The 18,127-nt window shown below is 39.4% G+C and overlaps 1 protein-coding gene across 1 annotated transcript; it reads left to right on the top strand.

Moving 5' to 3' along the window:
* The first annotated feature begins 7,390 nt into the window (after positions 1-7,390).
* LOC112172993 (hypoxanthine-guanine phosphoribosyltransferase) lies at positions 7,391-9,096 on the top strand. Its single transcript, XM_024310535.2, has 3 exons — positions 7,391-7,776; positions 7,859-8,023; positions 8,801-9,096. The coding sequence occupies exons 1-3, from the start codon at positions 7,474-7,476 to the stop codon at positions 8,909-8,911; spliced, it is 579 nt and encodes a 192-aa protein (XP_024166303.1). The 5' UTR covers positions 7,391-7,473; the 3' UTR covers positions 8,912-9,096.
* The last annotated feature ends 9,031 nt before the right edge of the window (positions 9,097-18,127 follow it).

Consider the following 18,127-nt stretch of genomic DNA (forward strand, 5'->3'; position numbering starts at 1 on the left):
TGACGTGAGGCCATCAGTTCCACCCAAGAAAGGAGCTTGGAAGCCCAACACGAGGTGGAGGAAGCCCAACATCAGGTGAAGGAAGCCCGACGTGAGGCCATCAGTTCCACCCAAGAAAGGAGCTTGGAAGCCCAACACGAGGTGAATGAAGTCCGAGACGAGACTATCAGCTTCACCCAACAAGGAGCTTGGAAGCCCAACACGAGGTGGAGGAAGCCTGACGTGAGGCCATCAGTTCCACCCAAGAAAGGAGCTTGGAAGCCCAACACGAGGTGGAGGAAGCCCAACATCAGGTGAAGGGAGCCCGACGTGAGGCCATCAGTTCCACCCAAGAAAGGAGCTTGGAAGCCCAACACGAGGTGGAGGAAGCCCAACAGAAGGAAGTCTGAGACGAGACTATCAGCTTCACCCAACAAGGAGCTTGGAAGCCCAACACGAGGTGGAGGAAGCCCAACACGAAGTGGAGAAAGCCCGGCGTGAAGCCATCAGTTCCACCCAAGAAAGGAGCTTGGAAGCCCAACATTAGGTGGAGGAAGCCCAACACCAGGTGAAGGAAGTCCGAGACGAGACTATCAGTTTCACCAAACAAGGTAGCTTGGAGGCCCAGGATCAGGTGAAGGAAGCCCGAGGCCATACCTTCAGTCACAAGAGGTGAACGACCAAGGCTAGGCACAGGACTACCAGGGCATACCTTCAGCCACAAGTGGACGACCAGGGCTACTCACGTAGCCAAACTAATCGAAGGAAAAGATAGGCCCACTTGAAGAAAACAACCCCACCACTTTACACTTGGATTTCAACGGAACCTCCGTTGACTCGTTGATGCTGAAATTGGCACCAACATTGGTGAATTGGCAGGACATGTTGGAGGATTGGACCAAGGGCCGGAGGTCTCTAGGCATGGGGCTTTCAGCGAACACCTTGCGTGCAGACTGCTTTTGATTGCAGACCGCACAAGTCCACTTGTTGTTCTTACTGCTCTGCTTCCTCTGCTTCACCTATCATTCATTAATAACATTTATCAACAACAAATTCAAATCCCAAAATATGTACAGAGACGAATGGTAGCCATGTTCACAGATGTACAGTACAAACCTGCATGGTGGAGCATTGGTAGTATTGAACGGCATAGAAGATGGTGGACATGTTCTTCCGGTCTCTCGGTGCTCGCTTGTCGCCGCGAGATTTGTAAGTCAGGAAATTTTAAAGGGGATTTGATTTGAGAATTTGGGGTTTCGGCGCCAATTTAGGGTGTTTTGGCGCGGTACGAAATGATCATTTACCCAATTTCAGCTTACAAATTGCCCACTTGCTCCGCTAACAGTTTTTTAACCCTATTTACCCAAAACACTCTAAGAGATTATTTCCCTAATACCCAATTAATTTTTTTATTTTTTTATTTTTTTTGGGACTTTTTTGCCCTCTCCTTCTTTCTCACTTAGAGAGAGAAGTCATCCTCCACCTTGCTGTGCTCCGGTGACCAGTGGCCGGCCGCGGACTTCTGCGACCAGTGACTGGAATCCCGAATCCAACTGCCGAACTGGTGACCGGATTCTGGTGTCTGATTTTATTGCCCCTAATAATGCCAGTAATCATATTATTGCCCCCCAATAAACATATTATTGCCCCCTAGTAACAAGTTTATTAGGGATCAATATTAATGAAAAATGAAAATGTTTATAATTTTGAAAGTTTTTATAGGTTTATCCAAATAAATAATCTTATTATTGCCCCAATAATAATTTTATTGCCCCCCAATAATCATATTATTATCCCGCAATAATGATATTATTGACCAGCAATAGACATGTATAACTCCTCAATAAAACCTTTTTTAAAACTTTTTTTCATTCTTCTTTCCTTGTAAGCCTTCTGCCAAATTTAACAAAAAAAAAAAAAACGACGCAGCTTCGTGAAACCACGCCACTGGTCACCGCAGCTTCGACCAGGAGCTTCTGCCCCTCAAGAGCTCTGGCTTATACAAGGACCAAAAAAAAAAAAAAAATTCTCTCGGCACCCAGAAATTACTCTGGGCACCCACGGAATGTGACGCCGATGCAGGAGCGGTCGGGAGGTGGTTGTGTAAGGGGAGCAGAGTCGAATCTGGTTGGGATCAGCGTTGGGGCTGAGTTGTGGCACTGGGCCATGGATCGGTGGATTTGTGGTTTGGGTGATGGCGACGCCAGAGGTGGATCAATTGAGGTGTTGGCCCGAAGCCGAAAGTGGGGCGCCGGAGCAGCCACGGCAGAGAGAGAGAGAGTCTGGTTCGAGTGACGGTGGCGCTCGGAGGTTGAGTTCGAATCCGGATGCAGTGCTCCGATCTTGGAGGCTGGCTTGGGGGACCCATGACGGTTCAGATCGAATCGAGGAATTGCGGTGGAGACTTGATGGAGATGGTGGCCCGAAACCGAAGGTTGGGCTCCGGAGCAGCCATGGCACATAGAGAGAAATAGCGAAGCTTGAGGTGGGGTGCGGCAGAGAGAGAGAGAGAGAGGATAAAGTTAAATAATAGGGGGTAAAATTGTCTCTAGATGTTAGATTGGGTAAATGGGTTAAAAAACTGTTAGTGGAGTAAGTGAGCAATGTTTATGCTGAAATTGGGTAAGTGATAACGGCCCCTTTCTTTTTTGGACGAATTGGCGTTTGAGCAAACACGTGTAAATTGGTTTTTGTCTTTTAATAATTATTTAATTTTATTTAAATTTAAAAAATTATGATCGAAAGATAATTCATTCATTATCTATACTAGTAGTATATTATTAAGAGAAGAGACTTTGTCAGATACAAGTATTTTTTTACCTTTTTAACCCTCAAAGATTGAAAAATCATGGATAACATTTTATTTATTAGGGACAAAAGTGTCAAATCATAATAAACAAAATTAAAAAAATAATAATTAAGTTTACCCACTCATATAAGCATAACCATCCACTACTCCCACACCCATCGGGTGTAGGCAATTTCTAATATATATAAAAAAAATTTTAAAAATAAAAAAGAGATTCACATTGCATTTTACAATCCATACTTTATGTTTTCTTTTTTAATATTATAAATTTTGTCCTTTTATAACAATTTCAACTAAATGAGAGGAATGAGTATGGAGTGCAAATTAGAGAGAGAAAAAAAACTTACATTGAAAGAGCACAGTGGCCTTATTAAACTATATCATAAACTGATGAGGGTACATTTTGTTAAATCTATAACCATCGCAAAATACAGGGTACATTTTTGAACAGGAACGTGGTTCTAGTATCATAATAGGAGGTGCATAAGTGCATAACCATTTTTGCGTGAAGATTAGGCGCCAATTCTCTATTGGAAATTCCCTTGTATAGTCTACAATGGGTGTGAGTGTCATTCCATATAAAAACACTACCCGTAAAACCAAAAATCCACAGAGTCACAACTTATACTATAGTCTGAAAAACATTCATCTAGAATGTTGTTCAATTAACACAACCTAATTTTTCTAATGAAACTAACAATTTCATCTGGGTCACATTAACATTTGAGTCAATAACTGAAAAGTGACCCAAAATAGGGGAGCTAACTAGACCTGGAATGCAATATAAGCAAGTCAACCGCCATTATCCACCCTCATCCGCCAATGACACTATACATGGATATGATGCATTGGGTATGAGTGTATGACCTCAGACCAATATCGACCTTATCTACCCATATCACAGGCCACAATTATGATTACAAAATATAAACCAAGCAGCAGCAATTCTAAAAATATTTGCAACTCCATCAGAGTTCAAGTTCAACTTAAAAAAATTAAAAAAATTAAAAAAATCCTTAGCCCACTCCACTCTTACATATGTCAATGAGAATCGAACCCATGACCTTTACAATGTTGGAATTATAATTTACCAATATGTCACAGCTCAACGACAAAGAGTTCAACTTAAAACATTGACAATTATCATAAACTATTGGAATTATCATAAACTATTGACATGTTTGTGTTGGCATTCCCATACAAAATTAGTGAAGTGTATCATGACATTTCAATCATTGAAGAAGCTGGAAAAGTACCTCTAAACTGATCTCAGCAATATCTCAAATAAATGTATTTCATGTGTCTGCATATGCAATAAAATTGCAATCTGTGTTGCAATCCCAAAGTCTGTCTGTGGTTTTAGGTCGTCCTTTTTGGGAATATATCTTACTATTATTGAAATATTGATTGAAAATATATTTTCCAGTTTTCTAATTCGTACTGTCTAAGAGTATCAGTCCTAATTGATTTAGGATCTTGTTAAACTAATTGACAATCTTTTCTTAAAAGATTTTTTTTCCTAATAGGAGTCAATTAGGTTAGAAACTTTAATTGAGTAGGAATCTTTTTCCTGGTGGTCTAGGTTTTTAGAGCTCTTGCATGAGGTTATTATGCATCTTATTTTAGCGTGAAAAGTGTCCTTGCTTATCAAGAGAGTTTCTGATATGCATCATTAGAATCACTTTTTCCTTGTTAAGTGTTTCATCGCTCATACACTTTGCATAGTTTTATCGAGATCAGTGGAGAAGTCCATGATGCAAGAAGATTGAAGGTCAAGAAGCTTTCATGTGAAGAAGACAGAAGAGGTTCAAGTCAAATTCATCATCTAGATATATAGTCTAGAGATTGTAGCCGTGGCTGTGCTATTTTATGTTTGTAAAGAAAATCATTCTTCACTATTAGTGGATTGTCTTTCATTTGGACTCTGAAGAGTTAGAGCCCGCAGTGTTTTTAACCTCAATCTGAGGTTTTCACTGGATAAACAAATTGCTGTGTTTATTGCAATTTCTATTATTAATAACTGTCAGGATAGAAACCTTGTTTTCAATCCCCAACACCTAGAAAACATTCATCCTAGCATTTTCAATAACCTCACATTCATGAAGCAAGAATAACTAATTAAGTTAAAACTAATCAAGCACAAATCTTTCACATCAGAGTTTAACTTAATTAGTTTAATGACACGTTTACTTACTTAGAATGGAAAATAATCATGATTCGGAGACAACTGGAATGTGAGAAGAAATGAATCAGTATTGATTCCAGAGGAGTTTATTCCTAAACTCATCTCCCCCCTTCGTAATCAAATTCTTGAGTATTCAGGAATCGATTCCTTATAAGGAGGTGAGACCTACACCAATTCTGATTCTTTCATGTGTTAGTAAACGCATAAATACTTTTATCCGGAATCATTCCGATTCTTTTATGTGTTAATAAACGTAGGTATAGTTTTACCCCGTAATCATTCCCTCCCATTCCAAGTAAGTAAACGTGCCCTAAAAATCAAGATGCTTTCACTAATCAATTACTTCTATCTTTCGCTGAAGAAGATGCTTTATTTTGATCTAGTATTCCCACAAGTTTTACATGAGTAATATTTTTACAGGAACTGTAAGATTCCTATGTTGGAAACATAGGCCACGTTTGGCAACTAAGATAGAAATGGATGAGGATAATAATTGGATTGGATTAGAATAAGATTGGATTTGTTGTACTCTTTCACGTGTTCGTATAAGAGAATTAGAGTTGGAATGGATAAGTACAAGGATAAAGATGCAAAACAGAGAAAAAGAAATAAAAAACTCGACCCAAACAAAGATGAATACAGTGATCAGCAATGGCAAAAACGACTGAAGATAAAAACAATTTCAAATTCATCACTAGCTTCAGGAAAACAATCTAGATCAAGATCAAAGTCACTAGTCAATAACCATGATATGGTCAATGATGAGGAGGTGATCGGTGATTTCGGATGGAGGAAGAGGTTTGTTGGAATTGGGCAGAGAAGTTGGGGTTTGCCGGCAACGGCTGGATTTAATTACTACTGGTCGCTGGAGATAGGAGAAGGATACAAGGTTGGTGGTTGTATTTTGGTTGAAGAAGGATGATGGTCTTTGGTCAGGATACAAGGATGATCGTAATTATAATCCTGTACTACCGCACATATCCCACCGGAGTTGACCACTCTGACCTAAATTAATTTTTTAATCTTAGAGCAATGTAAACCACCAAACACCAGCGTAGATTTTTTTTTTTTTTTGTCTTACACAGTTACGAATGCGGGCAAACAAATGCGTGCATGGTTGATTACTTGATTTCTTAAGCAAATATATTGAGATTCTGACATGCCATACCGTCTAATGATGGCTTTTGAATATTTGAGTAATTATTATAGTAATATACTGTTCTTTTTCTTGATCCTGATGCTCGCTCTTTCGATCTTCATTCAAGATACTTTTGTCAAACTACAAGGAGATTATTGTGAACCATGAAACCAAATGTCTCCTTGAAATTATTCTTCTTACCTAAAATACTATATATAAATCAAAAGATTTTTTTTTTTTGTCAAGTATATAAATCAAAAGATTGAAGAACTTCAATTCAAAATTGGGCTTGATATTATTGAAATACTTCATAGAGATGATCATCCTTAGTGGTTTGGCGTTGCTTTGGACTAATAATATCAACCTGCAGTCACATGCTCTACATGTGCAAGAATTTTTTTCATTAAAAAATTAATATCTATAAATAGTGTTAGATATTTGCAAATAATGGGTAGAGGAAGTAAGGGTAATGCAGATAGTGGGTAGGGGTAGCTTATCCGTAGAAGAATGTTTTTTTTTTTTTAAAACTTTTCTGTTATTTTGTTAATTACATTTATATCCCTAATTTATTAAATATTAATTTAATATAACTTATGGTATGAGGGTATTTGAGTATTTTTCATGTCCACTTTGGCTAACAAACCCTCTTCTCTTAATAATAGTATAGATATGTGGTTGGTCGGTCAATACTCCTATTGTTGTAAACATGCAAAGTTGGGTATTGTTGCGAGTTCAGAGCATTGATGAATTACAAGTGTATGTATGGATACCCCTCTATTCTTGAGGGTAATCTCGCTTGGGGCTTTATAAGACATTTACATTTGAAATATTCAAAGAAATTTTAAATCTTAATAGAAACTGGAGTGAGGAAACATCTCATAGTCTGTATGATCTTCAAACAAAAGATTAACTATAATACACCTCCCTAATTAGGATCAGTTTCAATTTTCAAACTTAAGTATCTCATTTTCCTAAATCATGTTCACTTCCCTCGACAATACTATACCTCAAAATGCAACATTGTTAAATCCCTTCAGTACCTGATGCGTGACAAAGTGTCGAACCCACTTGTATCAAATTTTTTATAATCCATTCGAATGAAATTCTCTTAAACACTTATCAGAATAAAATTAGATGCACCCACAAAGGTTCGAAGGTTTGAATCCAGGTGGACGCCTGCTCTACCAAGAGATCACCCTGTTTTTAGAACTTAAAACTTGGAACCCTTAGTGGTCGCATCCAATTTAAATTTTGAAATGCCCATTCTGCCCTTTTCACCAAAGTCGGGAGTGTGAGTCGTATACTGTTACCGCAAATCACAGTCAAAATCGAACCCGCAGTGTATCGGAAAAAGGGAGAGGCATGAATTCGTTGGACTCGCACATAGAGACCGTCCTGTGGACCCCAGACCAAATCACCTCCCGAGTCTACGAGCTCGCCGCCGAGATCTCCGCCGACCTCTCTCACCTCTCCGAACCTCCCGTCCTTGTCGGAGTCGCCACCGGCGCTTTTCTCTTCCTCGCCGACTTGGCCCGCCACATCCGCCTCCCCGTCGCCGTCGATTTCATCCGCGCCGAATCCTACGGCTGCGGCACCGAGTCCAATGGCGCCCCCAAGATTTCTTCCGACTTGAAGCTCGACGTTGCCGGCCGGCACGTTGTCCTGGTACGGCGACTCACCTGACCGCGCGACGTCGTTTTGGGTTTCTTGGTTGGATTTCTAATCAATGACTGGCTTGGTGATTTAGGTTGAGGACATTGTGGATAGCGGGAGCACTCTGTCGTGTCTGATTGCGCACTTGGAATCGAAAGGGGCTTCGTCTGTGTCAGTGTCTACTTTTCTTGATAAACCATCGAGAAGAAAAGTTCACTTTAAGCTTCTAGGCAAGGGAAAGTTCTACCGAGGTTTCGAGGTCCATAGCTCTTATCTTTCTTATATGTTTCCTTTGTGTTCCTTGCTTGTGGCAGGTGCTTTGTTGATATGAATGTGCTTTGTTATATGATCATTTTGACTAGCTAGTGATTGCTCGAGAAAGAAAGGAAACAGGTTGAATGAGTGTATTGCTTTACTCTCAAATGATGGGGTTTAGGCTCTAACTGAGTAGAAACAAGCATAAAGAAGAGTGTTGATGAATTGTTATTATAAATGGTTGGATGGGGTTTAGGGTCTGCTGATTAGAGACAAGGTCATGTGCTTCTGGGTGCGTTCTAAAGTCATATATTTAGATATGTACAGGGTTTAGGATATATAGATATATATAGGACATATATATTTGTTCTGATGATTGAGAAATAACTGCGTTCTTACCTGGAGATTTCCATTTTTTCAGTCCGAACTGTCATAGGCATTGATCAAGTGGAAACTTGCTTGAATTATAAATTTATAATGTAGATTATGAATCCTGCAAGAGAAATTCCCATTTATGATGTGTGATCATGCTCACACACTAACGCATATATCCTAGAATCATCCTGTCCCCTCTTACTAGAACTTCTTGTAATGCTCCCAAAATGAGCTTTTTTTCTCGAACTAATGTGTTCTTTGGAACCCATGGACTTGAGATGCAGAAAGTATTACAGATAAGTGATTCTATTTTGCTGTCTACTGTTGTCTTTGCATGTTATATGTAGATTTTGTTCTGCTCTGGAAAGTCCTAATCGAACTAGTTGTTTATTTCTTGTTTTTGCAGTGTCCAGATTCTTTTGTTGTGGGTTACGGAATGGACTTTGCTGAACTGTACAGGAACTTGCCTTATGTTGGTGTTCTGAAGCCGGAGCATTACAAGTGCCAGTCACCCTGAAGAGAGCTATTTTACTATTAATCTCATAGGCAAATTTCCTGGAATACATATTTCCTGGTAGTGACTGCAGAAACATGCAGGCTCGTTCCATGACAAATGATACTTTTAATATTAATGCTAGGTCACAAACTCACAATGGTTGTGGGACGTTATAAAAGTATCATATTGATTATGTTTGTGGTATAGTATTCTTGTTCAGGGTTTGACCCACTAGTTTACTCATTCAAGCTTTAATGAGGTCAGTCGTTGGCACCACAAATTGTTTTGGGAGGTGAAATTTTCACGCCCTTAATTACAAATGGCACACCCTTTCATTTTTTTTAATACTATTTCATCTAACAACTTTTTACTCTTCCTAAAATATCTTAAACTCAGATTTTTTTTTTCTTTCCTTTTTGAGCCCTCTTTCTCTCTCTTTCTCCTCCAAAACCACGGCCATCTCCTCTCTTGTTTAGGGTTTAGGCCAACCTCGGCCCCGGCTTTGACTTCCTCAGATGCACCGTCGATCCCCAAGTCCTCCCCGGAGAGATCTCCATTTCTGAGATCTCCTGCGACCACAACTCTAAGAAGCTGAGCAAGAACCCCATCTGGAACTACGCTGGGATCACCGCCATTGAGGTCATGAAGATGCTCGGCGTCCGCTCCATCAGCCTCTCCCTCTCTCTCCAGAAAGGCCTGCCTTTGGGAAGCGGGCTCGGATCCAACGTGGTCAGCGTCGCAGCCGCCGCCTTCGCCGTCAACGAGATTTTCAGTGGGAAGCTGGGGGTTGAAGAGCTGGTACACGCGGGGCTCAAATCGGAGGAGAAGGTCTCCGGTTATCACGCCAATCTCATCTTTCCAGCCTTGACCCAACCACCGAGAATTCTTCTCAGTCCGACTCCGAGTCTTGCAAACATTCCTGCCTCCGGACTCCAAAAAAAAAAAAAAAAATTGCTAAGGGCAAAAAGAGAGCAGGAAAACTGATTGGGAAGTGTCTGTTGACACTTATCCGAGTTCTAACTAGCTTGGGCTCCTACATGGGGAAGATACAGAGAATATGGTCGTGGTTTTGGAGAGAGAGAGAGAGGGCCCAGAAAGGAAAAAAAAATGAGTTTAGGGTATTTTAGGAAGAGTAAAAAGTTGTTAGATGAAATAGTATTAAAAAAATAAAAGGGTATGCCATTTGTAATTAGGGGTGTGTAAATTTCACCCCCCGTTGTTTTATGTAGGGTTAATCAATTGTTTTTTTTTTTTTGAAAGAAATTGATATCAGTAGAATCAATAGCCAACATCTAGAGTCTACATGTATTTAAAATTAAAATAAAATGACTGGCCAAAAATCCAGCAACCATAGGCAATGTCACTCATTACAAATTTGTGTTGAACTCGCTTTGGAGCAAACTTATAAACAAAGAACAACTATGTGTCTTCTACGGAAAAATTATCACTAGCTCTCCGTTAACTTGCATGCAAACAAATAAGAGTAAACTCTTTATCCTCATATAAGCCGCTTGAAATACACCACTCAAAAATTAGATAATCACCAACTCCATTGAAATCATGATTTTAATTAAGATCGACACTTAGAGACACCATGGAGAGGCTCAAATTGCACAAGCATATCCAACTCTCGGACCAGGCCAACCCAATGCACTACGTAATAAGTTAGGGTGGCAAGGCACCCACCTACCTAATCTCATTCATAGAGGAACCAGATATAATCAGATGGGCCCAGGCGAAACAAAACCTATGAGGCCCATATCCTCCAAATTGAAACCAGGCCCAAAGACCTAAGTAAAAAAAGAAGGACTAACCACAGGGTCATCGCTAGCCTGTGTTGTTATGCCTTGTACTTAGAATTATCTGTTTACTAGTGTAACGCCCCGAATTTTGGATAAAGAAATTCAAAATCCGAAACGCGATAATTTAACCATTTGCCCAACATTGTAAAGGTCATGAGTTTGATTCTCACTGACATATGTGAGGGTGGGGAGGGCTAAGGGTTTTTTTTTTTTTTTTTTTTTTTTTTTAAAAAAAAAAAAACAAAACAAAACCATTTGCTTAGAAATACAAAGAAACTTTTTCAATTTAATCTAAGCAACAAAACAACCGAGCTCACAAATGCCAATACCGACTTGTACTCTAGAGTCACATATTACATCACCAAATGTTAACATAAACTCAAAAGTATTAAAGTAAATGTACACGCTCACCAGGCGGCATACTACAAACAGCAGTAAATAAAATAAACAAAATAGGTTCTAAACCTAATACTGCTGCAACAACAAGCTGCGGTCTCAAACCTTGTTGACCTCATCTGCCGGAAAAACCCCTACACTATGGAATAGTGCACCAGGCACCGGGTTGCAACAACAAACCTGGTAAGCTTTTTAAGCTCGTATGAGTAAAACTCAACTGAAATGACTCAAAACAACACATGCTTATAATTTCTCAACTTATGAGGTAAATTAAAGCAAGAACATTTATCTTCACAGTACACAACCGAATTTACAATCATACAAAGTAAAAATCAGTAATCTCTACATAGAAAATTAGTTCAGGAGATCACCTAAAATCACACAATTCAAATCATAGTAACTCCTACATAAAGTTTAGTTCAAGAGATTACGTAAAAGTCAAAAATTCAAATGAAAAAGAAAAATAAATAAGAAAATCAATAACTCACGCTGAAGCCAAGAAACCACCATTTCAACTCCATTAAAACGATCACATAAAATTATTCATTTTCAAAACTCAACATCCTTACCTCTTAAGGATAACTTATGACACTAAAGTGGCAAAATCATATTATTGTAACTCACAATTTAAATATGAAATCAAGTCCCTCATCGGACAATTAAAAGAAATAATTGTAGTGCCCCAGAAATTCGTTATTATTTTCCAAGAATTTTCAGGAATATAAATTGTGGGTATTGGACGGTTTCGTGGCTCGTGGACGGAGCGGAAGTGTTTCGGACGAATTATTATTCGAAAGAATATGGTTTTAGGGGGGGATGCAAAGGTTGACTTTTTATACGTTGGGTTTCTCAGAAAACTTCCTTCACGAAAGTCGTAAAGCGCGTTGATACGAGTTCGTGGCCATGTGGAACGCGGAAATCGGAGTTCATATTTGGTATATATGGGATTTTTCAGGAAATTATTTCAGAATTTCCATCTTTCCTTTTTCGGAAAATTTTCTCTCTCTTCTCTCCCCAGCCTGCGTTGCGCCTTCTCCTTCACCGGCGTCGTTCTTCCTCCTCCGGCCACCATAAGACTTGATCCAAGGTGGGTTGTGCTTGCCTTGATGCCCTCTACACGTTTGTGGAAGAAATAGAGCATGGATCGAGCCGTAGCTCGAGCTGCAACGCCCAGAAGAGTCTAAGACGAAGTCGGAATCGCCTCCAGTCGCCGGCCTTCGTTCTCCCAGCTCCGGCCACCTTTGGCTGTGGTTCCAAAAGGGATTTTCCACTTCAAGGGACGTAGATCATTTCTCCCCAGGTGGTTTTCATTGATTTCATCTGTGGAGATCGAATTGGATCGAATTCAAAACTAGGGTTTCTCGGATCTGTCGGCTTCCAAGGTAAAATTCGATCAATTGATTTATAATTGGATTTTGATGTAGTTATGAAAGTTGTAATTGGAGTTGAGATGAAGAACTTTGGTGTTGGAAGTTTTGCCAAATTCTGACTTTGGTTTGGCAGCGGTGCCGCCACTGTGGTGGTGTTTTCCGGCAGTTTCCGGCCACCTCAGGGATAGTTTCTATCCCTAATTTTGATCTACTCATCGATACAAGTATTACGATATGCAATACATAATTTTTGGAGATAGTTTGAGCATGTTAGGGTTTTTGTGGTTTCAATAGTTTTGGTTATCGATTTGTGAGGATCCGAGTATCCGATCGACTTGTGGTTTTGTCACATCGATCGTAGAAGTGTTCTGGAGACTTAGGGAGATCTCAGATGTAGTTCTACCTCGATTGGTGTTACTTTTGGGATTTGGGTTCAAAATGAGGGTTTCAAACTTTAATCATTTTGTGATTCGTGCACTGAATCGAGACCCTATGTGTTCAAGTGCTTGTTGGACTTGTTGAACGGATTGCGGCGATTGTGCTTGTTTTGGTTAGAGTGTGAAGACGTAGCGGGATTTGAAGGTGAGTAAATCTCACGATATTAGTTATGAGCAAGATTACCCTATTGTCTTGGAGTTATTAGGTTAACTATGACTATAGTTGGTATTAGTGACATTCCTAAGTGAATGACTATGTGTGTGTGTGTGTGTATACACGTGATATATATATATATATATATATATATATATATATATATTGGTGCAATTGTTATGATATGGGCAGCATAGGACGTATTGAGTTCATATCGTTGGATATAGTGAAATTGAGTATTGAATTGTGATGATAGAAATTCATTTGTTGAGATACCATGGGTCTAGTATGACCATCTTAATTGATGATTGTGACGTCCCGAACCCGAATTTACCAGTTTACAAGTCTTTCGATGGGTAAACGACATTTACATTTACTTTTTGGCTCTGTTTCGACATTTTAGGGGGCCCTAAAAGTTGACTTTTTGTTCGGGTCAAAATTTGGGAAAATGTTCTTCATGGAAGTCGTAGAGGATGTTAAACTGAGCGCGTGCATATGTGGTACGTAAAAATCGGAGTTCGTATGTGAAAGTTACAAGCGAAATAGTAAAGTTACTGTTCATTGGTAGAAAGTATAAATTTGAATTTTTACTGTTGGGGGCCGGTAACTTTCTTTTCCTCTCTCTCTCCTCCTCCCCGCGTTTTCCTCTCTTCTTCGGCGATCTGCAGCTCCGGCCTTCTCTTCTTTTCCGGCCACCTGGTGGTGCAAGCTTGGTGTCAGTAGACTCGTCTCCTCCTCCTGGACGCGCCTGCGGTGATGAATCGTCGAGTTTTGGCTGGAAAACGGCGAACCAAGGCCGAGGAGTTTACTGTAGCAGTTTGGGATTTCCGTCGATTTCCGGCGATTCCGGCCATCTCCGGCCACCAAACCGGCGTCGAAGGAGCGGTTTTTCCCAAGGATCATGTTGCCCCTAGCCTTGAGCCACGATTTGCAGTGTAGAGGAAGAATCGACGATTGGAAGATTACGGTCACTATTCACAGTTTGAGTTCAAGTTTCTCCTTAATTGTTGAGGTACTTCCGCTCATTTTCTAACTTGGTTACAGTTGAAAGAATTATTGGGTCCGTTGAGTAGGTGCTGCTGCCAAAGTTTGGTGGCCATCGGAGCTGGTGGCGGTGGCGGCGGTGCCGCCACTGTGGGCGGCGGTAGCGGTGGCTAGGGTAGCTTTTTAATTTCAATTTCTGGCTAGTTAAATTCTATAATTATCATAGAGCTTGTATGTGAAGTTTGGTGAATTTTGGAGAAGCTTGGAATTAATTATGAATTTTTGAAGTTTAGGGTTTCGATTATCGAATTACGAGAATCCGACCGTCGGATATCTCTCGGTTCTGCCTTGGAACCTTTAAATTAACGAATTGGTATTAGTGGTATAATTTGGGTTGCATCCAAGGAGAAGTGGAGATGTAATTATGAGGAATTGATTTTAGGAATCGTATTAATTTGTCGAATAACTATTCACGGAATATAATTGTGTACAGGGCGATGTACCGAGCTATTGCTCGACGAAGGAACTCGTATGCATGGTCGCCTAAATAGTACTGTGAGTGGACATTTGTTTTTAAATTAATTCCGCATGTAGTATTATTATTATTTTCTTCCAATTGAGATTTAATTATGTTTTGAATATTAGAGATTTAGTTTATCGAGATTTATTTATGGATTACGAGATTAGTATTGAAATTCCTTCCCGAGGGCTTTTAGTAGATTTTTGAGATAGTCATTCATGAGTTATTGAGTTGGGAAATGATTTTCGGGAAGTGACTGATTCGGAAAAATATTATGAGAATTATTGTTTTCGAATATCAGTTTTTATGAAGATATACGAGTGCGATGGATTTAGCAAATATTTGAGCATGATTGATTTATCGAGATTTATTGGGTTTTGAATTCCGCACTTATCAGACTTGGGTTAGATGGAACTTTCTTTCCGAAAGCAATTATTGAATTATAAAGTATGTGATTATGCTTTCGAGGATTTATTGAGATATCGAGGATTGAGTTAGCGAGTTATTACTGAGTTATGCTTTCGGTGAATTATTATTGATTTATTGAGGTAATATTGAGTTTCTTTCCGAAAGCAAGTGATTGAAAGAGGTTATTTTCAGTTCTTGAGGAGGCTATTCAGTTTATTAAGGAGGCCAGTTTTGGCGCATGCGTATCTTACCTAGTTGGCAGTCCCTTCTAGGTAATAGTCTGGTTGGCAGTCCCTTCCAGACTACAGCTCGGTTGGCAGTCCCATCCGATGCGTCACCTGGTTGGCAGTCCCTTCCAGATGACATGAGGTAGTTAGTCGGCAGTCCCGTCTACTACCTATGGTTAGTCGGCAGTTCCGTCTACTACATGTGGCTAGTTGGCAGTCCCATCTATCCATCGCCTCCTATTCCGGTTGGCAGTCCCTTCCGATGCGTCATCTGGGTGGCAGTCCCTCCTAGATGGCATGAGATGACTAGACAGCAGTCCTTTCTAGTCATCAAACGAGCCTCATGAAAAGGATGTTTTTATAAGGATTGAGGATGAGATTTTAAGAGATTTCAAGATGTTCTTGTTACGTGATTGAGATTTCAGTAAAGAGGATGATTAAAAGTATTTCCAAGATTGTTATTGCATGCGAGGTTTTAGAGAATAACTTGGGAAAGCATTAAGTTTTACTTATTCATTTGAAATTACTTATTTTTCGTCCACTCACTCTAACGGATTTTAAATGTTTTCCCCTGGGCCCTTCGGTTTTAAATGCCCAGTTTGCAGGCCAGTTTAGCTTGAGGTCGAGCGTACTTGGGGTTGAGGCATAGCTGTCATAGCTTCCGCATTATAAAAGCATCGGTCATTTATCTTGCTTTCTATTCTCTTGTTCGCCTGTATATTAGATTGCTCTGATAACCTATGAGATTAATATTCTTAAATTCATAATTGTTTATGAAATGAGATATGTGAGATGTTGTGATATAGGGAGCAGGGTGGCTCCAGGAGAATAAGGATGGATGATTTAGAAGTGTGGATGTTTTTCTACAGGATTTGGGTTGTCCATTTTTAGGGGAAGTTCTGTCAATTTTTGGTAGAATTTCTTCTAAAGTGGGCCCCGCAGGGCCTCTTCGGGTTTCAGGGTGAAAACCGGGGCGGGTCCTGTCAATGATTGTCATGGTAGCTTGTGTAGGAATATTTGTGTAATGAATCGTTGAAATCAGTGTGATGAATCTTTGTGATGATTTCCATGCAAAGCTCGTGTAGGAATATTTGTGTAATGAATCGTTGAAATCAATATGATGAATCTTTGTGATGATTGTCATGCAAAGCTTATGTAGGAATATTAGTGTAATGAATCATTGAAATCAGTGTGATGAATATTTGTGATGATTGTTATCTGTGTGATGACCGACAAAATCTGTGTGATGATCAGTCGGACATTGTTATCTATGTGATGACCGGCGAAATCTGTGTGATGATCAGCTGGACAATTGCTATCTGTGGGATGACCCTCGACATCTGTGTGATGATCAGTAGGATGATGGCTATCTGTGTGATGATCGGTGGAATCTGTGTGATGATCAGTGTGATGACTGCTCGGTAGCGGAGTTAAATTGTTATTAAGTTAACAATGATCGAGAAGACTGCTGTGATGGTTGGGGCTACCTATGGATGATAGAGTGTGGGGTTACGATGACTACTATGATTTGAATTGCTTGACTTAATGTGACTCCTGAACTAAACTATATGCAGGGGTCACTATGAATTGTTTTGCTTGTTTTGAATTGTGATTGCCTTGTTTTCTTCTTGATTTTATTGATTAATAGTTTGATTTATCTTAAGAGCCATAGTGATGACGAATTGTACTTTTTGGTGAGGATGGGAAGGTGATTAATTGATGTACACCCTTGATGTCATGTTGATGACAAAGGCTTCCGGTGGGAAGGAAATGAGTGTGATCTTTGTGACTCGCAGTTGTGCGTCAAAGGAGGTTTTGTTTGACTGGAATTTGTTGATGCGGCTGAAATAGCCTCACAATTTAACCCTGCAAAATGTAGTTGTCAGTATAGGATAAGCAGGGATCGTTCAGTCCGGGAATTGTAGGGTACACCTACACTAAAAGGTCAATTAACAAATAAAAGAATAAAATGGGGGGTTTTCAAATTTGATTCCTATTCTACTTAAAAAACAAAACAAATAAAACTATATACAATGATCGACTTCCCTAACCTAGACCAATACCACTCATAAATTACTAAGTGTAAAAACAGAAAATTCATTTCAACATGCTACAAAAATGTGCCCATCTTTAATGCCTAGATAAGAGCTCAAATGAAAAGCCTCAGCGGATCAATCCATTTATCTGATTCATTCTAATGTAGGCATGGATCGGAAAAGTCCTTACCAAGCCTAATACTACTAATTTTCGAAAACACTCAGCGTAATTCTCTTAACTAGTAGTATTATCTAACCCTCGAATCAACTCACACGTGCAAATTAACCATTACACATAGAATTTAACACGTAATTTCCAGAATCGTTTAATCATTCAAGCATGATTTTTACCACCCGTTAGAACTAATTACTACTTGTTTAACTCAGCGTCTTAACAAATAACAATTACTCTTGGCAAATTAAGCAAACACACAAGAACACTCAGCGTGATTCTAGCATGCAAACTTATGAACCTAACTCTGAAAATTACCTAAACACGTAAAACGGCACAAGATTGTAATATGCATCATAAAAGAATTCTCGAAATTAACTCAATAATAAACTGAAAATCTCAAAAATATTAATAAAAATATTCTGAAAATTCCGTGTCTCCAATTATACAACTAGCAAATTGAAACACACAAAACCGAAATAAAAATCACTACTAGAAAAACACCATTTAAGGACACTGAAACTGTGTCCTTAAATACATACAAGGACTCTTTAAAAAAGAGTCCTCTATCCAGCAGTCATTATAAGTCTCAAACAAGGACACTGAAAACGTGTCCTCGTTTCTATATGAGGACACAGTTTGTGTGTCCTTAAAGCTCTAGATGCAGTGTCCTTAAATCCATAAGAGGACACCTAAATTGCATCCTTATATCTTCTAATAGGTGTCCTCTA

The sequence above is a fragment of the Rosa chinensis genome, chromosome 6 (genome assembly GCF_002994745.2).
Source record: "Rosa chinensis cultivar Old Blush chromosome 6, RchiOBHm-V2, whole genome shotgun sequence".
NCBI lineage: Eukaryota > Viridiplantae > Streptophyta > Magnoliopsida > Rosales > Rosaceae > Rosa > Rosa chinensis.